Source organism: Acinonyx jubatus, chromosome C1 (assembly GCF_027475565.1).
Source record: "Acinonyx jubatus isolate Ajub_Pintada_27869175 chromosome C1, VMU_Ajub_asm_v1.0, whole genome shotgun sequence".
In the NCBI taxonomy this organism is placed as follows: domain Eukaryota; kingdom Metazoa; phylum Chordata; class Mammalia; order Carnivora; family Felidae; genus Acinonyx; species Acinonyx jubatus.
Genome location: NC_069381.1, coordinates 69914666 through 69937415, shown reverse-complemented (window position 1 = coordinate 69937415; position 22750 = coordinate 69914666). Strand labels below are relative to the sequence as shown.

Sequence of the window (22750 nt, the reverse complement as noted above, 5' to 3'; positions counted from 1 at the left end):
AAAAATACAACTAAAGACGTACTTTCATTTGCTCAAAGTATTCAACTGCCAGCTGACAGTGGTGATAGGACATTGTCCTTTAATATTCCTTTTCCCGTAGTGGTAGGATAATGGCACTTTTGAATTTTAGTTGGGCCCATGGGCTCTAAGAGTATCTCAAGCCTCTCTTCCAGCTTACGTATGACACTGTGACTGAATTTTGGACAGCAAGATGGAAGAGGAAGTAATGTGTACAATTTCTTGGAAGTTCCTTAAAGGGAGAAGGTGTCTTCCTTTCCCTTTTCTTCTTCCTGCTGGTTGGAAGTCAAATGGTGATGGGGGGAGCTGAAGCAGCCATCTTGGGCCATGAAAGGATTCTGGGAATAAACAGCATGCATGATGGAACAAAAAGGTAGGAAGAATGTCTGACATCATAGAGGGCTGTATCATCTCTGGTCCCCCTGGCTGTACATTTAAATGAAGAGAAGACACAACCTTCTGTCTTGTTTACATTACCTGGCAATGTGGGGGTGAGAGTGGGGAGACAGTTTTTTCCCCCCATTGGTATAATTTTATTTATTTATTTATTTAAATATGAAATTTATTGTCAAATTGGTTTCCATACAACACCCAGTGCTCATCCCAACAGGTACCCTCCTCAATACCCATCATCCACCCTTCCCTCCCTCCCACCCCCCATCAACCCTCAGTTTGTTCTCAGTTTTTAAGAGTCTCTTATGTTTTGGCTTCCTCCTTCTCTAACCTCTTTTTTTTTTCCTTCCCCTCCCCCATGGTCTTCTGTTAAGTTGCTCAGGATCCACGTAAGAGTGAAAACATATGGTATCTGTCTTTCCCTGTATGACTTATTTCACTTAGCATAACACTCTCCAGTTCCATCCACGTCCCTACAAAAGGCCAAATTTCATTCTTTCTCATTGCCATGTAGTATTCCATTGTGTATATAAACCACAATTTCTTTATCCATTCATCAGTTGATGGACAATTTAGGCTCTTTCCATAATTTGACTATTGAAAGTGCTGCTATAAACATTGGGGTACAAGTGCCCCTATGCATCAGCACTCCTGCATCCCTTGGGTAAATTCCTAGCAGTGCTATTGCTGGGTCATAGGGTAGATCTATTTTTAATTTTTTGAGGAACCTCCACACTGTTTTCCAGAGCAGCTGCACCAGTTTGCATTCCCACCAACAGTGCAAGAGGGTTCCCGTTTCTCCACATCCTCGCCAGCATCTATAGTCTCCTGATTTGTTCATTTTGGCCACTCTGACTGGCGTGAGGTGATATCTGAGTGTGGTTTTGATTTGTATTTCCCTGATGAGGAGCGACGTTGAGCATCTTTTCATGTGCCTGTTGGCCATCTGGATGTCTTCTTTATTAAATTGTCTGTTGATGTCTTCTGCCCATCTCTTCAGTAGATTATTTGTTTTTCGGGTGTGGAGTTTGGTGAGCTCTTTATAGATTTTGGATACTAGCCCTTTGTCCGATATGAGACAGTTTTTGTTTTATTACTCACAGCCAAATCTTTTCTAGACGCATACATAAGGTATCAGGTGGATACACAGAAGCATGGCTGGGACATTTGCATGCTATCCCTTTGAGGCAGAGAGGGTTCAAACGTCATTACTATTTCACTTGTGGGCAACTCCTGCAGGGAGGTTAATTCAGTTCTTCATCCCATCTTCTATCTATTGGATCCCATGTTCCTTCCTTCCCACCTGGGTCTCCAGCAGGTGCACCTCTCACTTTTTATCACTACCACTCCTCAGAATACTTAACTAAGTTCTGCCTTTTAGTTTTACATGCTTTGTAGACTGTGAGAATGTGGGGATGGAAAATGTCTCTTTTGCAGCCCCTTCTCCCACTTATGCAAAACAAAGCATAATTTAAATTTCAGACACTCCATAAACTCCATAGCAATTAATTTGGAAGGCATTTTGAACCCCACCCATTATACCACTTCCCGTGTTTTTGTTTTTGTTTCACTCTCATCTTCAGACTTTCTGGTCTTTACAGAAATGATCTTTGCAGGGGACTGAATTATAACACTATCTAAAATAGTGGCCCTCAACTTGAGGAGGGGGAAGACAGAACTTCAGGGAGTCCATCAACTCTGCAAAGTTTTATATGTGGGAATATGAGCTTTGGTCTGGAGGGAAAGTACATGGCTTTCATCCAAATTGCCAGAAAATCATGACCCTCAGTGGCCTACAGAAAAAAAAAAACTTTGGCTAAAATGACACCTAAAACTGGTTGTTGGATGGGGGTGAGAGAAGGAACAAGGCCTATTTGGACAATGTAGTTTATAAAGAAGGTAAACCCACAAACAAATCTAAATATTTTATATATCCAAAGTTGCTTTTTTTTTTTTTTTAGGCTTAACTTTCTTTCCATGGTTTTAAGGAATGACCTTAATCCTTAATCCCAACTGAAGAGGCAACCAAACAGAAAAGATCAAACATACACTGGGAATAAACCAAAGCAATGCTTTATTGTGACCACAAAGCACCAGTTCAACAAGGCATTGACACACAGAGATTTGAACCAATGTCTCTTTGAACAGAGATGTAGCAAGCCCACTTTTTCAAGTTCTTAAAAACAAGTACTCAAACCAAGAATCCAACAGAGCATCAGAGCAATTAAAAAAATATTACACCATCATGAAGGAATATATATAAAAATACTCTGTACTAGTAACAAGGCTTTTTGATCTATAACTCTTGGCAAATTCCTTCAGAAACAAATTCGTATAAATACAAACCATAAAGTGAAAAAATGTTTTCTTCTTCGGAAACAAAGAGCCAATTTGAAAGTAAATCTATGCAGAAAATACCGTTACCCCCTATGAAAGAAGCTGAAGATGGAGGGACATCCTGAAGACACAACAGAGTTTCTCTTTTTCAGAGGTTCTGCTCCTGTAGGGGCCATGACGCACGATCGTCTCAAACATCGCAGTATATCCCAGTGAAACCTTAATAAGGTCAAGTGGAGGACCCTCTATAAAAAAGGGTGTCGGCAATTCCATCCAAATAACACAAGCTCTAAGGAGCAGAGGAATTCAAGGGAGACAGCAATCTTTCTTTTCTCCCCTTCCCCCAAGTGTTCTTGTTTTTAATCTCCCTACATCTGTAACCAAAAGATCATTCAATTCAATCCTTTTTCAAGGATTCTGGGGAAGCAATTTGTGAAGAAAATCCCTTTGGTGGGGAGGGGTGTCTAATCGTGTCAAAGATCACTCAATTTGACAAGATCCACCAGGAAAACCATCCTGTCTATAAGTTATCCTTGCTCCTCCTGGCTAAATTCAGGTCAGCCGATGGATTGCCTAGTCTATCCAATAGGATAACGTTTCATTTGACTGAAATTCTTTACATATACACATGTATGTATTCTGTTTACAAAGTTTCATCACATGAAACTAAATTATGTCATTATGTATTTTTTGAGGTCTAAGACCCCAACTTGACTGTACTATGAAGAGTGGTTCTTTAAATGCTTTGTCTGCAGAGGTTTAACATGATACTCGTAGATTTTCAGAGCAGGCCCCAGTTTTAACTGAAGTCCTGTCAACACGTCATTTCTTGTCATCAATAGCAGGGATTTTCCATCAATTTCCTACAATGGAAGCAAAGGATGAAAGCAACATGTAAGTCCAAATCCAAAGTTCAAAAGAAAAGACGTATTGATTGTCTCCACGCTAAAAACATTACTTTTTTATTTATGCCAAATGGAAAAAATGGACTCCTCTATTTTTATGTTCCATCTTCCACTTTTATTTTTGGATTAAATGCAATCCATAGCTGATCTGGTTGTCAAGACCACATTGCTAAAGTTGCATCTTAAAAAAATGATGGCGGACTTGGTATGTATACTTGGTAGGGATCAAAGATATTGTTTCTGAAAGAGATAATGACACTTTCCTTTTATAAAATATATTAAAGTTTATGTGGAATTTCTGTGTACTTAATTTCCTAAAACAACTATAAATTAGGACGGGCAGGGATTATCATAATTTTACAGGCAAACACAAGGAGCAAGGTGTGAAGATCAAGAAGTTAGGCAAAGGTAACAGGATTTGAACTCATCTGCCTACAGCCAAAGCCAATGTTTTTTTCCATAACTCCTTTCTGTTTCGCTTGACACTTGCAAGTAAATATGTGTGGTATAGATGAACCAATGGGGCCATAGAGTCCTAGGTTTTCTGGAATCTTGTTACTCACAACAATGGACAATGGAAAAATGATATACTTTCGGTGAACTTCTTTCCTGTCCTTTAAAAGAAGAACAATCCTGCCTCAACCCGAAAATCAACCTCTCGTGTTGCAGGTCCTACCATACTTCCTCTCAGTGGATCCTCAAGATCCCAAATAAGGTAGTGAGGGACAGGGCTCTGCCCCTGTTCTCTCGGAGTCCACTTCCCACACCCTTTAGGTACCCAACCAGAGTGCCCTGGAGACCACAAAGCTTGGAGGTGAAATACAAACAGGTTTCCCATCAAAGACATGAGGATCCCAAATACAGAAAATGGTTTGGAACTTTTGGAAAGAGATCACTGAGAAGGATGCTGAATGCCACCTTATTTTTGTTACTTTTTATTGTGGGGACAAGTGAGCTGGCTCTTAGGGGACCTGGACCCAAAAGATGGACCAACTGTGCATGTTAGGTAAGCCCTGACATGTCTGTATCCACCTCTCCCACTGATGGACAGACAAGGGGACATGGTGTATAACTGTAACTCTACAAAACTGTGACTCCTTCCTACACTGATCCCTAGAACTCCAAATTCCCTTGTGTTTTGCCAGACTGTGAAGAACATGTGCTTTGTACATCTCTGTGTGTGGAGAAACAGCACTGGGCTAGTGGTCTGACGAAACACTCACTTTGTGACCGGTAAATCCCTTCCTCCTCTGTCTCCTTGGTTGGCAACGTGGGGATTTGGGGTTTCTGACAGGATTCCGTGAGATACTATTCTCGCAAATGCTTCCTGAGCTATAAGTTATACAATCGCTTGTCATTACTCCTCAAGAGACCCATGGTCCTCATGTCATTTGTCAACCACCTACCATGAACCAGAGCAGAAGGACAAGGAATTACTTATAACCGCTCTGTGGTGTTTTTGAACTCTGAAAACCTTTATTTTGCCAATTACTAGAAAAAAAAGATCTCACATTAATTTGTGAGAGACAACTAGTCAAAAACATGGTGCATAAAGCAGTTAGTTGACAGGGCAAGAGTGAAAAATTAGATGAGGACATAGGAATGGACGCTAACCCTCAAGTATTTTCTTCTCCTTAAGCAGCTAGCAAGCCCAAAGACTGCCCCTCAGTAAAACCCGTAAGCATAAGAGTTTGCAGAAGAGCTTTTGACATGCGGAAACCACAGTAGCAGTTCTGAAGGCTCTGTGAGGTCACAGGAATCTGAATCACAGTTTCCTTCAAAGCTCGCAGTCTATCTTAGATTGATGGAGATGAACACTGATTCACTTGGAATGCTTTATTAACCAGCAAAGCCCTTCCTGCTCTCCAACTTTCCTTTGTTGTTAAATGACAACAAAGTATGAGCAAATGCTCATACTTAACTTTGTACATGTTTTAAACAGGCCTCAGGAAGAGATGACAGTGCTTTCATTTCTACACAACAAGAAAACTTCCTCGACTAACTGTAAGTGAATTTTTTTTTTTTTATCTTTGCTGGCAAAAAACTCCTTCTACAACTCAGCATTTCTGTCAGAAGCCAAGTATGTCTGTGAAAGATGCTGAAATTTGGATTTTATTTAAGACAAAATAGAAAATCAAGTTTCATGCTCCAATTTGATTTTCCCTTTGTTCAGTAGCCACACTGAAGTTCACCTCACACTAGCAACGGTAAAAGAAAGCTCCATCTGGCAATCCTCATTTTAAAAATTTGAAATGAATCTAACTCATACATACAACAAAACCTTCCTCTTAAGCCACGACTACAGCAGCTCAAATGAACGGCAGTGGAACACGACATAATGGGAACGTGAGCTTCCAGGTCAAGCAAACTGTTGTCCAAACCCTGTCTCCACAACTTATTGTGTGACCTTTGGTAAAGTAAAGGACTTGTCTTCCCTGAGCCCCGGTTTCCTCACTTGTAAAATGGAAATAAGCCCCTGAAGGATTCTAGAGATTAGAAATAAATCATTCATGGAAGGCACCTAGCACAGTGCCTGACATATGGGAGATTTTCAATGACTACCAAGTGGAAATGCAAAGGCTCTGAGAGAAACAGGATGTGTTCCAATTCCAAATCCATCTACTGCTTCCTTTCTGGAAGCGTGCTCCCTGCCTGAATGCTACCCGTTGCCAGAGGGATACAGGCATATTCCTGTTCAACTTCAGAAAATTCGGTGAGATTAAAAAAGCTCAAAGACTACATCAAAAATTTTGTCTCATAAAAATTGCAAACACAGAAAAGTTCCTTGATTAAGGAAGCAAATCATTTGTTACATAACTTCTATAAAAGACTGGGATGCAAATGAAATCCGAATTTTGCCAGTCAGCATGGTGTACTAGAATGAGCATGAGATTGGAAACTGGAAGACAGAGTTTCTGATGCAGACTCCACCAGTAATTTTCCACAAGCAACCACTCCTCTATACCCCAGTTTGTTTATTAGTATAAATGAAGGGGTTGGAGTGTGACCAGATCCAGTTAAATAAGTAAACATTAAAAAACATCCCATGATTTTGCATATACATCATGATTAAAGTCAAAACAAAGAGATAATTCACATTTTGGGATCCTGTTTACATTCCTGTGCTAAGGGATAATCATTTGTCAGTTTCAGTGAAGCTTTGTACATTGCTTCTGTCTTTCTGAAAGAGTAACCAAGTACCTGTTGGGCAATAATATTCATGCAAAAAAAATGTCTGCATACTTAAGAAGCTCGAGCAAGTACTCTTGCATGGAAGTAAGGTTTAGAGATGATCGGTGTAAATTTCCAATGAGGGCAAGACCCTTGATCTAAAAATAAATGAGTAGGCTCCTTAGATGTTACAGCTCAGTAGATAAGCATGTGTTTTAGAGTAAGACATAATTTTATTGCTTATTAGGTGGGGCTGGGCAAGTTAATCTCTCTAAGCCTCATTTCCTTATCTATATGATGGAGGGAAAGTAGCTACTGTATTTCACTGCTGAAAGGATTACTGCAATAATATACGTGAAGCAGAATGCCTGATACCTACAGAGTACTCAATAAATGCTAGCTATTAAAAAAAAGCATATAAAAAAATCTTAACCCATTTACTGTTCACTCTTTCTCTCTGCGAACACTAATCTACACCTTGGTAGCTTTTTCAGTTGAGCCTAATTGTGATATGGTCCGTTGGAAATGTATGGGAAGAAAGATGAGGTGGGAAGAGAAAAGAGAAAGAGGCTAGGAAGAGAAAAAGAGTGGCCGTCAAGCAAGAGACAAACTGGTTAATAGCAAGGAAGGACAAGGAATAAGTCAAAGAGAAGTCAATGGGCTTTATGATGGTGAGACCCTGCAACTAACTCAGAAAGCCATATTTGTGGTGGTGGTCTCCACCCCCTATACGGTGGAGAGGAAATGAAAGCTCAGTTTAGACCAGAAGACCGACTAGAAGCCAAACTCTGCTGCTTCCTAGTTTCTTGCATTAACATCTGGCCCATTATTTCTTTCCTCTGTGAAATGAGAGGTTTGCACTAAGCTGGTTTCTGTCCATTCTGTTTTAACACACTCTCAGATTCCAACTCTGTCTTTGATACACATCAGACTCACCAGCCTTATAGGAAAGTCTCCCTGTGAAAGAACAAAGCACAGACTCCTTACCAATGACGTGGAGGAATCTGATGAAATAGGTTTTCTTTTTCCACTTTGGTCTTCCCCCTTACATTTTCTAGAACTTTCTTTGTAACAACTCTCTTGCCATTCACTATCTGGCTACAAGTGGTGACCAGTCTGAAGTTTCCCATTCCACTGCTTACAAAGGGTAAAAATGTTTCAGAGGAAGGGGGACTTGTTCTGGAGCCCAGGGATACAAACGTGGAAAATCCTGTGTCCAGTACGGGGATCACATCAAAGAAGGAGGAGCGGAATCTTCTGGCTCTACCCATATGACCAGTGGAAAAATAGTCCCATGAGAAGTGGTCTTTGTCTTCAAAGACATTTTGAAAGCCACAGTGTGGCCTCTCAAACCATGGTTCCTCTTTCAAACAGTTTTTGTCCCTGCTGAAGTCCCCTTTATCTTCCATTTTGATGCGGTTTCCTCTGGACTTGTCATAGTTGTTGCGTTTCTTGGCATCAGACAAGACCGCATAGGCTTCTGCTACTTGTTTGAATTTCTCTTCAGCTTCCTCCCTGTTTTTTGGGTTCTTGTCTGGATGTACCTGAAGAGCTAACTGGTGGTAAGCCTTCTTAATATCAGACGGGGAAGCATTTTGAGGCACTCCTAGTACTTTGTAGTAATTCACCATGTTTCTTTAAAAGACCTTTCCTTTCTAAGACACAGAGTTTGTTTTCAGAAGAATTTCCATATAATTTTGGAAAGGAATATGGTGAACTACTCAAGTCTACACCAAGACCGTTTGAATCTCATCACATGGTTGTTGGGACAAACTCTCCTCTGGGGAAGAAATTCCTCTTTGGTGTCCTCTACAATTCCACCCTCTCCATCGGCCCTGATCCTGCAGCTCAATGTGGGGGAGTGACTATGAGCTCAACATTATCAGCCAATGACTCCCAGCTGATGCTGTGCTTGCCTTGCATTCCTATTGGTGGAAAATTTGAGATGGATAATATACATATTAGGAAGACTTCACCTAGTTTAAGAAACCAACACTGAGCAGCTTGTCTATAGGAAAAACAAAACAAAACAAAACAAAAAACTGTTTATGTGGCTCAGAAAGAAGTCTACCTTATTTGTTAAAGTAATAGTCAGAACCAAAATGGGTCTTGACCTTAAATCAGACACAAAATCCATTTTGGCTCATTGTGAGGGCTCATGCCTTCAGTGACTTAATGGGTATCTCTGTGTTATTTAATATTTGCTGCTGGCACAAAGTGGGTGATAAAGGGGCTCTATTACAAAAAAAAATCTTGTACACATTTCTGATGAAGGAAAAAGAATGAAACTCATTTCATCAACTGAGGAAACTGGGTTACAGAGATGTCTGCCTAGATTTAAAACAAAACAAAACAAAACCCAGAATAGATACAAGGAACAGAATTAGAAGTGAAGGCTTCCCATGTATGGTCAGATAAGGCTTCTTCACTTCAGCTATCTTTTAAAGTTAGCCTTTTTGAAACTTATCTCTGGACTTAAAAACAAAACTAAGTAGCAGCATCACAACAGGAAATGCTTTAAAAAATGACTTCGAGGCTCAAGTGTAGCAAGGCCTTTTGGTGGCTCTTTTTTCCAGGACACACAACTACACATTTCTCAAGATCTCCCTGCAATGTGGTATGACCATGTGACCACGTTCTGGCCAATGACAGATGAAACGATGATGTGTTTCTATGTGCACCTGGCCCATAAAACCGCCTATGTGTGCCCCTCCTTGCACCTTACCTTTATGCCAACTGGATGTCAATGCCTGGATGATCCTGATCTTGCTGAAGATGACAGAGCCTCCATCAACCTGGGTTCTTGAATTATAGTGAAGGAGAACACTCCCAAGACCACCTTGGACTATTTACATGAATAAGAAACAAACTTCTACTCGGGGTGCCTGGGTGGCTCAGTCGGTTAAGCCTCCGACTTCGCCTCAGGTCATGACCTTGAGGTTTGTGGGTTCAGGCCCCACATTGGGCTCTGGGCTGACAGCTCAGTGCCTGGAGCCTGCTTCAGATCCTATGTCTCCCTCCCTCTCTCTCTGCTCCTCCCCCACTCATGTGCGTATACATGTGTGAGCTCTCTGTCTCTCAAAAAATGAATAAACATTAAAAAAATTTTTTTAAAAGAAACAAACTTCTATAATTATGCCATGACACATGTTTTCATCTACTTGGGACAGCAGTTAGTAGAATACACCATTTCTACAACTTCACCTTTACTTCTAGAACCTTCTATAATGTCACTAACCAGAAGACTACAAAATCAAAATCCTGCAACACTTAAAAATCTAAAATTCTATCTCTCACTCCTCACTCTCATTACACCCACTTTCACATTTCAAATCCACTTTTTCCAAGGTTATGAGTCTCCTTCAGGCTCTTCCTTTGTATCAAGTCTGCACCCCCCGGTTGGCACTGGGAACCATTCTTTTATATGTCCTCTCAGACTGCCCTCTTAGGCTATTAGCCATCCACTGTGCCCATGCCACAAGCACCCCATCCAGGAGCAGTGTAGCAATCCAGCTTCTCTGACTCCTATACCTGGTGCAGCTGGGAAAAAAAAAATCAAGACGCTATGAAGATGAAACATTAGACGTGGGCACTGTGCCGGTCTCAGCTGAGTCAGTAAAAGTCCTCAACAGTTCTGGATATCCTCAATCAGATCTCTCTTCCATTCCCCATGGTGGTTGCTCTTAACGGTCACTGCTTTCCTCTAGTTCCTTACTAAACCTCTCCCCATCCTGTCCACTCCAAGCACAGGAGCTTGCCTCTTGTTTAGCAAAGGAAATAGAGACTGTCAGGAACTCCCTTACTGTCCCTGGGGACAAGGGCCATCGTAGCTAGATTGGTAAAATCCTCACCTATGTCCCTGGAGCACAGGAAGGATAGAGGAAGAACAGGAAGGACAGGGGAAGATATCCCTGTCTTGCTCAGAATTAATCCCTTCATATTCTTTTTAAAACAACAAAATAAAATATCTGAATATTTTATCGACCAAACTGAGTGAAATGAACCATGTATATTATGGCCGACATTATATCTTATTATGGTAAAATATATATAACAGCAAGTAGGCCATTTTAATGAACTGTTTTTAAGCGTACAATTTAGTGGCATGAATGTATTTACAATGTAGTGAGATCATCGCCACCATCTATTTTCTAAACTCTTCCATCACCCCAAACAGAAGCTCTATTAAGCAGTAACTCCCCCTGCCCCCAGTCCTTAATAGCCTTTAAGTTGCTTTGTGTCTCTATGAATAATTTGCCTGTCTTAGATATTTCATATAAATGGAATCATACAATATTTAATTGGTTTACTTCACTTAGGAGAGTGTTGTCAAGGTTCATCCATATTGTGGCATGTGCCAGAACTTCATTCCTTTTTATGGCTGAATAATATTCTGTTGTATGTATATACCACATTTTGTTTATCCATTCATCTGTTCATAGACACCTGGGTGGTTTCCACCTTTTGTTTGTTGTGAATAATACTGCAGTGAATATTTGTGTACAAGTCTCTATTTGAGTCCCTCTTTTCAATTCTTTGTGGGGAATTATTGAGCCATATGGTAATTCTACGCTTAACTTTTTGAAAAACTACCAAACTTTTATACAGCGGCCGCATCATTTTATATTCCCACCAGCAATACATGAGAGTTCCAATTTCTCCTATCCTTGCCTTTCCATACTCTTTGATCTCATCCTTTTCCTTATCCTCAGGGAGTTTGCTTTATTTAACTGTCCTCAATTTCATTGAATTTTAACCTGTCTAATTCTTTTGGCTACTTTCCTGCATGTAAATAAGTTTGAGTGTCTCCTCTCTCTGAAAAGAGCTCTCATGTCTATATACCACCACCACCCCTACCCCCACCTACTGGTTCTCCCTCCACTTGCCTATCTCCTGTTCATTCCTCAGCTTGGAGGAAAGGGTCCTCCACCTCGACAGTCACCAATACTCCCCCACCCCCAACTCCACTGAAACCCCACCATCATTCACAGACTCCACTGGGGCTTCACCTTTTTAAGAAATTTGACCTTGTCAATCATTTCATTTTTCTTAAAACTTCCTCCTTCACTGGTTTCTGTACAACCCCTCATTACTGGTTCTCTCCTCACCTCCCTGACTTCTTTCTCAGTTGCTTTTCATAGTTGCCTTTTTTGTCCCAACAATTAAAAACCTTGGTGTTCCCCAGGGTGCTGACCTTGACCTTTTTCTCCCCCCCCCTTCTATATGCCTCTCTCATTCTCATCCTTCTTATGACTGTTGATGACCTCATATCTCTGCCCCTAGGTCTTACTCTTCCCTTGAACCATCTGCTAGATATGTCCACCTGGAGGTACTACAGGCCTTCAGATTTAATGTGTCCCAAACTGTGCTCATTTTAGCCCTTTTACAACTTACCTCCCACAAACATCCTAGTTAATGGCACCACTTTACAACCCACCCAATCTGGAAACTTGGCAGTCACCCAAGTCCCGTTCTTTGCCATCTGTGGGCAGTGAGCTCGGTCTTGGGTTACAGCAGAGAACAGAGATGGGACAAATCTTCATCCTCTATTGCCAATGATCCACTAAATTTTTCTGGCCATCTTCCCATATTTTCGAAGCCATCTTTTCCTTTCCCCAGTGGAATTATTACAGCCAGCTTTCCCACCTTCCATCTAGTTGTCCTCCAAGCCACATTCCACATTGCCACCAGACTGATCTTTCAGAAACACAAATCTCATCCTGGCACTCGCTTCCCACTTAATATCTTTCCATGGTTTCCCAGTGCCTTTCAGGTGAAGTCTTCCGTCTTCCAGGCAAACCAGACTGTCTGTACCCTGGACCCCTGTTTATCTTTCAGGCTTATCCCTTGATGTTCCCTGCTCCACACCTCTAACTACAAGGTACTTGGAATTCTCAAGATAAATCATACTTTTCTCGTGTCCTTTGTATTTGATCTTCCCCTGCCAGGAATATTCTGTGCTTCCTTCAAATGGTTCCCACACCTACAATCATTTCAGGTGGTTTGTTAAAGTAAAATAATACTTGTAATGATGAGCACTAATTACTTCAACAGTTTTATATTTATTTTAATAAGCCTTAGAAAAAGCTACAATAACTATTGAAACAACTGAACAAGTGAATGAGACAAAGAAGCACCATGAATGTACCCGGCTATGTGGTGATGTCTTATAACTGGTTTCATTTCAAATAAATGACTTAAACAACCATTTGGGATTTTGGGTTTATAGAAATATATTCTATTTCAATCAAAAATTCAAATGGTTTCTTCCTTATCAGTTTTGCTTTCAATTCTCTTGACTATTTTCTTATTGTTAGCATCATCCACTGACTTTTGAACTATTTCCCAAATATTCGTGGACTGGAAGGACACAGCGGCAGAATCTGAGTTGCCACTTCCTCCGTTGATTATGTTATAAAATATTTTAAGCATTTCAGGAGCCTCCAACTGTAAAGAAATTTAAGGTGTCAAAGCACCTTAAATATTTTCAGTAGTTGGTATTATAAAATGCTTAAAAAGTAATAAAAGTGATTTCTAATTTGTGGGGACTTAACTAATCTAACTCAGAGCTGAATGTACCATGGAGCTAGTGAAGCTTAACTTTTGCCTTAGTAATTGTGTATTCATATTTCCTGATTTTTCTCCACAAGGAGGGCTCTTAAAATTGTAAAAAGCTTCCCAAAACCTAGATTGGTCCTGGGTCTAGTTAGAAATATCCACCAGAATCACTACAGTTGAAATCCATCTGGCAATGACTTTGGCCACTATGCTCAGAGTTGCTCTGATTGGTCTCCCTACTTGACTGCTCCATTTGGAAATAATGTTATTTGGCAATTTGTAGCAGTGAGAATTTCTATTCATATTTGTTAAGTCAGTGGCTTCAGAAAGTTAGCAAATAGCCATCTGAAAAGAAATGCATTCCAAATGAATGGTTTAAACAACCAGTTGGGCATTTCAGAGTAAAATACTGCTCTTAGTCATGTGGTTTGGGGACAGTGAGGAGATAATAGAGTAAAATTAATTTGTCACCATGAATTGCACATTACATTGTTATGATACTCTGAGGAAAAAAAAATCTCAGTGATACATATTGTTCTAGAAACAGAATCACCGATGTTACTCACTTGTAAGCTTGAGGAACCTGAACAATATGAATTATAGGACACTGATTGAGTGGCAGACTGCTGTCTTCCAACTTCTTCATATATAATGTGACTATGTGAGTCAGACAGACAAAGACACGGAGGTGTAGTGACTACATGACGAGCGGCAGAGCTGGCTGTGACCCACATTAGGGTCCAGTCTGAGTGGTGATGAACCGGACTGCCAGAATTCCTTAAATGGCAACTAAAAGCACTCTCAATAGAAATGGCTTCATACCGGAGAATGGTGCTCATTTAGCCTTCAGAGTCTGACAGAGTAAACCTTATCCTAAATGTTCTGTGAGGAAAGCGGAGATGCTTTTGAGTAAGATTAGTCAGAGGGTTCTCTTAAAAACTAATGCTAGGAAAGTAAAAGTCCTTTTACTTCATAAGTACCTTTGACTCTTGAAAACCAGGCAACTTGTATCTAAGGGCAAGTGCCATATCATCTAGTCACCAAAATTCAACACTGTATACCCAATATCTCAAGTGGTTTTGTGCTCTGTGCTGTGCATTGAAAGCATATTTCATCAAGGCCAGTTCTAAGCTAATACCTGACTATTAACGCAGCAGCTTGAGCAATATTCTGCTTGTTTACATCAACATTCACTTTATAGAAACATGTGTCCTAGAAAGGGCAGACTCTTCAGGATCCTCCAGTGATCAATATCAATCAGGAGAAAAGAAACTTGGAGTCATGACTCTAACTAACACTCTTCACCACAGCATGAGAGACCTGTCTGCCAGAAGACACCTGGGAAAATAGTCACCACACCATGGTGTCCATAGGAAAGAGAGCACTGACAGAGTTGTCATCACTGTGTCCTCCACTAAGGACTCCCACTGCCTCCTGTTCTTACAGGTCAGTGAACCCTCTGGAACACTATGTTAATGGGGCCAGTGAACCAAGGAAGAGTGAGTGATATCACTGGTCTTAAAGGGGACTGACCAGAACAGTAAACAACCTGAAACACACATACACTATTGACACTGGGTCATCCTGGGTGGGGCAAGGGGCCAGGCAGGGGCTTAGACCTTCCCTCCGGACAGTTCTTTTGGCTTACAGTTGTGGCTTACGCAGAAGGGTCAAAACAATTTTACAGAAGAAAACTTGATAGAGATCTCTGTACCAGAAGGAAACTTAATGGAAACCATTGTCATGTGGCAGTGCCATGTGTCTGCACAGGGAAAAGGCAGTCATGCAAAAAATCACCAGCTTAACCAGATGCTTCATACCCCAGGAACATGGGACACCATTTCTGCCCTTTGCACAAACCTTCCTCAATGGCTTGACATCTTCCAAGGAGGCATGCTACTAGAAAGCCACATCTGTGTCTGGTTGCTACAGCAACAGAATATCCAGTATGGTACTGTGAGGCCATATCACGAAGATGGATATCTGAAAGTCAGCCCAGCTGAAGGTGGACATGTCTGGCATCAATGTCACTATTTTAGCCAGCGCTAAGTTCTGATCACAGTTCTGGAGGCTGGGAGTGCTCACAGTGCCAGCATGGGCAGGTTCTTGGTGAGGTCCTCTTCCTGGCTGCCAGGTGGTATCCTCTTGCTGTACCCTCACATGGCAGAGAGAGACAAGCAAGCTTTCTGGTATCTTCTTTCCAGGGCACTCATCCCATCACGAGGGCCCTATGCTCATGACCTCATCTAAATCTGATTATTTCCCAAAGCCCTCCTAATACCATCACATTGGGAGTTAGGGTTTCAACATACGAGTTTTGGGAGGGGCACAGACATTCAGTCCATAACAGTCAGCCATGAAACTAAGCTCCCCACATTAGTGACAACTGTACTATCCTTTCCAGACTTGCTCTTTCCAAAGTGGTTTAGAGGGTACTCTCCAGTCCTGTCCTGCTACTGTCCAATGGCAGGGCAAAGCTTTCCCCCAGGAGATTTCACACTGTGGCGCTTCTTATTGTTTCTTAGCTGCTGAGACCTGGAAGATGTACCTGGAAGGGACATGTGTTTGGGCTGGGGGTGGTCTCAGTCTTCCCATCTAGGATGAACTTGGAGAGTGACTGCTGACTTTTGAGGTTCACTGCAGGAAGATCCTTGGAGGTGAAACATGAATCCTTCTTCTTCTTTTTATTTTTTATTTTTTAATGCTTATTTATTTTTGAGAGAGAGAGAGAGTCCAAGTGGGGGAGGGGCAGAGAGAGAGGGAGACACAGAATCCCAAAGCAGGCTCCATGCTCTGAGTTGTCAGCACAGAGCCTGATGCAGGGCTTCAACCCATGAACTATGAGATCATGACCTGAGTCAAAGTCAGACGCTCAACTGACTGAGCCACCCAGGTGCCTCAACATGAATCCTTCTGAGGCATGATGATGGAAGAGGCAGGCTAACATAGTAAAGGATCCTGATTCTCAGTTCTCATGGAAATCACAGCAGCTACTTGTCTTATCAGCGGGGCCTGACCAGTGATTCCTTCCTTTCTCTTCTTCTACCTCCTTTAATGACAGGAGGGAAGATGACGATAATTACACGCAGGAAGAAGACGGGGATTACTTCCAGAGAATAATTCAAGGCAGACTCTTTCCAACCACCCTTCCATGAGAATGAAGGAACTCGAGCTTCTAGACCATTTCTCAGGCTCCTGAGTTGGGTTCAGCACAGTAGCAAGATGATGCCCTTTCCCCCTTGAAGGACTTCTGAATGAAATGCTTTGGGAGAATTTGTTCCCTTTTGCCTCCTGGTGTTGCTGGTACCACAGTGATGTCATCCTTGGGAGAAAGGGCCTGCTCCTGGGCCAAACTCAGAGCTGGCCAGCTCCATTCTCAGGTCCTGCACAGAATCTGGAAAGCCCAAAGGACACACCCCTCTGCCCCCAGTCTGGGACATCTGCCTCCGAGGAGTCTGAGTAAAAGTGCAATCTGAAAAACACTTTTGGGCAGCTGGGAATTTGGCCAAGAGACCTTTTAGCTAAGTCCTTTTTTTGGTTAACCTTTCATAATATTGTTTAAATTTAATTTTAGAAGGGAGTTATTCAACTGTAATGACACAAATGGATATCACTCCATTAAAACCGAAAATAAAATATGTTCCAGCCGATCAGCCTTTGCTTTTCAACCTGAGCTATTCTCCCCCACAATTTTATTATAAAAATTTTCAAACATGAAGTTGTAAGAACTTATATAGTGAAAACCCTTATGACCATCACCAAGATTCTACAATTAACATTTTCTATACTTGCTTTATCATGTCTGTCCATCTACTCATTCCTCTATCCAACTGTCAATACATATTTGATGCATTTCAAAGTAAGTTGCATAAATCAGTATATTTCTCTAAATATTTCAGCTTGCATATTCCAAATTGTTTAATTTTTTTATAGTTCTTTTGATTTTGAAGTAAAAGGTAGACGCTAAGTAACACACAAATCTGAAACATCATAAACCTGTGCATATGCAGTGCATCTACTGATGCGTATACGTATAATCCAAACCCTCATCAAGACACGAAATGCTATCATCACCCAGAAAGTTCCTTTGTGCCGCTTTCTAGTCATTCTCCACTCCCACCTATCCAGAGGCAACCACTGTTTTAATTCTTGCTATCAATGATGCATTTTCCTGTTCTCAATCTTTATCTAAATGGAATTGTGACGGTCTGAATGTTTGTGTGTCTCCCAAATCATATGTTGAAACCTCATCTCCAGGGGGTAGTAAAGGTAATTGGTAATAGTGTTAGGATGTAGGGCCCTTGAGATGTGATTATAAGGATTAGTGTCCTCACAAAACGAACCCCAGAGAGCTCTCTCATCCCTTCCTCCATCCAAGGACACAGCTAAACGACAGCTGGCTAGGAAGAGGGCCCTCATTAGACACCCAGTCTGCAGTCTCCTTGATCTTGGAATCCCCAACCTCTAGAACCATGGGAAATGAATGTTTGTTGTTTATGCCACCAGTTTCTAGTATTTTCGTTATAGCATCCCAAATGGACTAAGATAGGCACTCTTCAGTATGAACTCCTGTGTGAGGGTTCTCTTACTCAATGTGATCCTTTGAGACTCATCCAAACTGCTCTACATTAGTAGTAGTTAGTTTGTGTTAGTGGGTGGTATTCCGTTGTGTGACTATACTACATTCTCCCACTGATGGACAGTTAGGCTTCCAGGTTGGGACAGTTATGAATAAAGCTACTGAGAACAGTTTTGTACAAATCTCTTATGCACATATGCTTTCATTTCCCTTGTGTAAATTCTCAGGAATGAAACTGCTGGATCATGGGGTAGATGTCTGAGTATTTTACACCGCCACCAACACTGTAGGAGAATGTGTTTGTTCTACATCCTCATGAACATTTAAATTTATTGATCTTTCTAATTTTAGCTATTCTGATGAGTGTGAAGTGATTTAAGCAGCTATTTTGGCAAATTTTCCAAATTAATGACAACAACAAATAGACACACATACAAACACACACACACACACACACACACGCACACACACACGCACACATATATACATATGTAGAGAGAAAGGAGGGAGGGAGGGGGAGAGAGAAAGAGACAGAGATTAAGAGAGAAAGAGGGAGAGACAGAGATCAGGTTTGAAAAAAATATTGAAGGAGATTTAGAGATTTATATATTAATATATTAGAAAAGTTTACCTACCCAAACCCAGCATAGAGAATAAGAGATGGCTAAACAGATATGGAAAAAGCAGCCAGACACATTCTTCAACTTATAATTCTATCAATTATATTACAATACTTAAAAAGTAAATTTAATGCTTAGAAAACTGCATCCTTCACTGATTGGGAGATAGGATCTCTGTTTCCCTGCAGGGCTGGTCTGGTGTAGACCAAACATGCCCCCTCAATTTGCTTCCTCATGGTCAAGGCCCTTTGAGCATCATCCCTACAGTGCTGGCACAGCCTTAAAAATGGAGTCCAAAATCATGCAGACAATGGAGAGGGGCCCTGCTTCTCTTTCCCTCTTTCCAATACCAACCCTGGACCTGAGAGAAGAGAATTAACAATCTGGGGGCAAAAACGTTGAGCAGGGCCTACCCCAGGCCCTGTGCATACACAGTCCTTTAATCTTTACACCACTACCCTATTGAGTGAGGCATTGATGGCCGCATGTTGTAGACATGAAAGCAAGACTCAGAGAGATACAGTAACTTGCCCAAGGTCACGCAGAGTTTAACTCTAAATCTGTACTCTTTCCCCTCTACCTTGCTAAGCACCCAGAAAGCAAACTGGAGGGGGCTTACTAGCTCAGTTGGTGCTGAGGCCAGTAGTACATGGTGCTGCATGTCTCTAGTCAGATCCATCCCTCATTTTCCTTTCTTTTCTGTCTTCTCCTTTCCAGGGTGTCTGTGTTGAAGGGAGGGCTGTCCCATCTTTCAGAAGATGCAGATGTAAATGAGCTTTAGCCCTCCTCCCTGCAGCTGTGACTATGTCCCAGGGCTTGGGGCTTCCTCTGGCAGGAAGGAATCATTAGCTTGTCACTTTCCTTCTGCCCTTCCCCACCCTCCTCAGTATCTTAGGGTCTGGTATGATCAGCGTGTGATGTGGAGGACACGCACAGACTCACAGATCCCTCATTGCTCACTGGTCCTCTCCCCCCTCATTCCCTGTGCCCACTGTGGGGAACAGGTAACCGTGTTCATTTGTGTCTCTCTAGACCAACTTACCTGCTCCTGAAAAGCACTAGCTTGCTCCTCAAATCCCGCTGTTCGGAAATAGTTGACGACATCCATCACAGCCCAGTCTGCAGGGTCTGGTGGCCTCCCATTCTCCATGGAACTGCAAAACACAAATCCGGACATTTGTCATGGCAGAACATGCAAGAGTGTGTGACCGGGCTCACTTACTCAGACTCCCAGGGGCGGGCCCCCGCCAGCTTGCTAGAACCATGGCCCTCTCTTCCCTCAGAGGCCCAGATCTCAGTTTACCTCTCTCAGGACCATAATCATTCTTGTGTTTCTTGGGGTCAGGAGATCATTACTCTTGTCTCAGTCATTGCTTTCCTGATAAACCATTAGACCCTTCATGAGTGGTTCCATGATTTCTGGCAACTCACAGAATTATATTTATACTCCCGGATTACACACACCAGGCCCTGTACAGGATGGCCCCACATACCTGTCTTTTCCCATCTCCTACCACCTTCCCCATTCCCATCCCCACACACCCTCTCTGCAGCTGTGAAACTACAGGGCTAAAGCCATTCCTCAATATGCTGTTCCCTTCACAGCTCTGTGCCCTTCACATGCTTTTCCAGCCGCTTACGATGCCCCCTCATTTGTCTCTACTTGACAAAATCTGCCATTCCTACCTGGTTCCACCTCGTTCCCATGCTACCTCCTCTGTGAGGCATTTTCTGGCTCCCCCAGGAAACTGTTTTAGTTATAATCTCCTATGCACTTGAGAACTCCATTCAAACTCCATTGTGGTACTTTCCACACTGGATTATACTCTCTGCTTCCTGGACAGTCTCTCCCATCAGAGTGGGAGATGAGGGCTAGGAATATACATCTGGGCCTGAATCATTTTAGTATTCTTAGTGTCAAGCATGTATTAGGAACTCAACCAATATGCAAATGACTAGACAATGATCTAGTCAATGTCAATGACTAGACAATGATCAAGAATCTGAAAGGGTCTATGGGTAACCTGCCTCAGTGGATTTAGAAAGGAGGGATAGGAAAAGTAGAATTGCAAGAACCAGCTATTACTGTGACTTTGCCTCATTTCTGTTTTAGGAGTATTTGTCTGGATTTCTCTACATCTCATCCAAAGTGATTCTTCATCTAATCGCATTGTTTCCCTGCTTAAAATCCATCAAAAGCTTTCCATTGCCTTTGAGATAAATTTCAAATAGCTTAACTTGGCTTGGGAGATCCTCAGGACAAAGCTCCTGCCAGCTCCCCAACTAGGAATATACTAATGAGCAAACAGACATGGTCCTTACTCTCGTGGACCCACAGTTCTGTGGGGGTAGACACTGATCAGTAATCATACAACTAAATGCACAGCTAGCTGTATGCTATGGAGGACAGGTACACTGTGCTATGACAGTTTAAAGGGCAAGAAGATACTTTCCTGTGGAAGTTTCTTTTGAGGTAAGGTCTAGAAAGCAGCCAGAAGTTAACTGTATGAAGTCAGGTGAAGATTATTTCAGGCTCTTTCATAGGAATATATACAGTCAGCGGAGCTATGCAGATCTTGGAGGCCACATCGAGGATTCTGGATTTTTGTCTACGAGCAATGGAACTTGGTAAATGGTCTGATATAAAGAGGGTGACCAGATCAGATTCGCATTTTGAAAAAGAGAATTAGAGAGGAGCCAGATGGGAAGAAGGGGGTGCCAGTGAGAGGTGGTCTACTGGAGTCATCCAAGCAAAGTCGTGGTGATCCAGACTAGAGTGGTGGCTATGGACAGGAGAGGAAGCGTGTGGATGTGAAAGATTTTTAACCAAGAAAATCAGCATGACTTAGTTGTGGACTAGACATAGAGAATGAAGGATATGGAAGTGTCATGGAACTGGAAGGACAGTGGTAACTTCTCTTAGATGCTACTGCTGGGTTTAGTTGGACACACTGAATTTTGAGTACCATCTATATACAAGCAGAGACTGAATGTGGGATATGTGTCTGGTGGTCAAAGCAGATGAGTGGGCAAGAGGTATACATTTGGGAGACAGAAGCATTTAGAGAGTAACTGAAAACTTGGGAGAGGGTGAGAAGAAAACTGGGCCTAGAACTAACAACATGTAGCACAAGTTGAAAGCATTCATGTTACTTTTAATGGCAATGCAATTGCGCAGACTTTGGGATTCCTGAAAACATTCAGATATTCATAAGTCAAGCTGTACATCTTCCTCATCCCTAGCATAATGGTTTGCCCATAGTAGGAACTTAAAATATTTGATTAAAAAACCAAAATTCTGTCTTAAGAAAAGACAGCCCTTAATCAATGGCACACATGATCAATGATTTATCAACACAACACTTGATTTAAAAAACATTTAGAGACAATGCTTACTAGTTAGTAGTGTTTTCCCTTTCGGGCTTAGAGATTGTGAATCTATAAACACTGCATGCCCATGTACACATGCACTCATATACATGCATGCTCACTACGTGCACACACACACACACACACACACACACACACCTTCCTACCATTTAACAGGCAATATACACAGAGAAAAAGCTACTTCAACCTAACCTTGGCAAACATTAACTATGTATTTTAAAGTCAAAGCTAAATGTTTTTTTAAAACATTGTCCACATGCTGGGATTTTCCATCATCCCATTAATGTACACAATCACGAGCTGACAGTGGACACTCCCTTTAAGGTACCATTTTTCTTCCCTCTCTTGCTTAAGGTGGGTTTGAAGAATGTTTAGAAAGGAGTTCATTTTCCAACAAATCTTTTAAGTTTTCTAACGAGCTCACTTCTAGCAGTGAGCAGAAAGTCCCATCAGATATACTTTTAAGTGCACCAGAAAACATCTGAATTCACTCTCCCCGTGGCTGACTTCAATTAACTGCCTTTCCTCATAAAGAATAGTTATCTAATTGTAATAAAAAAGCATGCTACGTTGTCATGTTAGGATGGGAGGCTTTCCTGATTCTTATTCTTCTGGGATATGACATCATCACTTCCATAAATGTGAAATATTCCTGAGTACTAGCAATGCAGCAGAGAACAAAGACTTTACAACACTGTGTGTGGGTAGCGTACTGCGAAGAAGAGGAGTCATGGAGAACCATGTGTGCTTTCATATTTAGGGCAAGGGGATCCACACAG

The 22750-nt window shown here is 41.7% G+C and overlaps 2 protein-coding genes across 5 annotated transcripts in view; both read right to left on the bottom strand.

Annotated features, from left to right (window-relative positions):
* DNASE2B (deoxyribonuclease 2 beta) overlaps positions 1 to 22750 on the bottom strand; it is a 96561-nt gene that overhangs the window by 54848 nt on the left and 18963 nt on the right. For 3 of the 4 annotated variants that reach the window (XM_027058748.2, XM_053214329.1, XM_053214328.1), the window contains exon 3: positions 19624 to 19735. The gene's annotated coding sequence lies outside the window, so the exon portion shown is untranslated. Of the gene's footprint in view, positions 1 to 7811; positions 16121 to 19623; positions 19736 to 22750 lie in introns of those variants that run through there. The other variant, XM_053214327.1, reaches the window with a different exon arrangement.
* The window catches only part of SAMD13 (sterile alpha motif domain containing 13), a gene marked incomplete at its 5' end in the record, with an annotated part of 39992 nt that continues 19710 nt past the window's right edge, over positions 2469 to 22750 (bottom strand). The window contains 2 exons of the mRNA XM_027058752.2: positions 2469 to 3611; positions 19624 to 19735. Of these exons, the coding sequence (XP_026914553.2) occupies positions 3468 to 3611; positions 19624 to 19735 (256 nt within the window). The remainder of the gene's footprint in view (positions 3612 to 19623; positions 19736 to 22750) is intronic.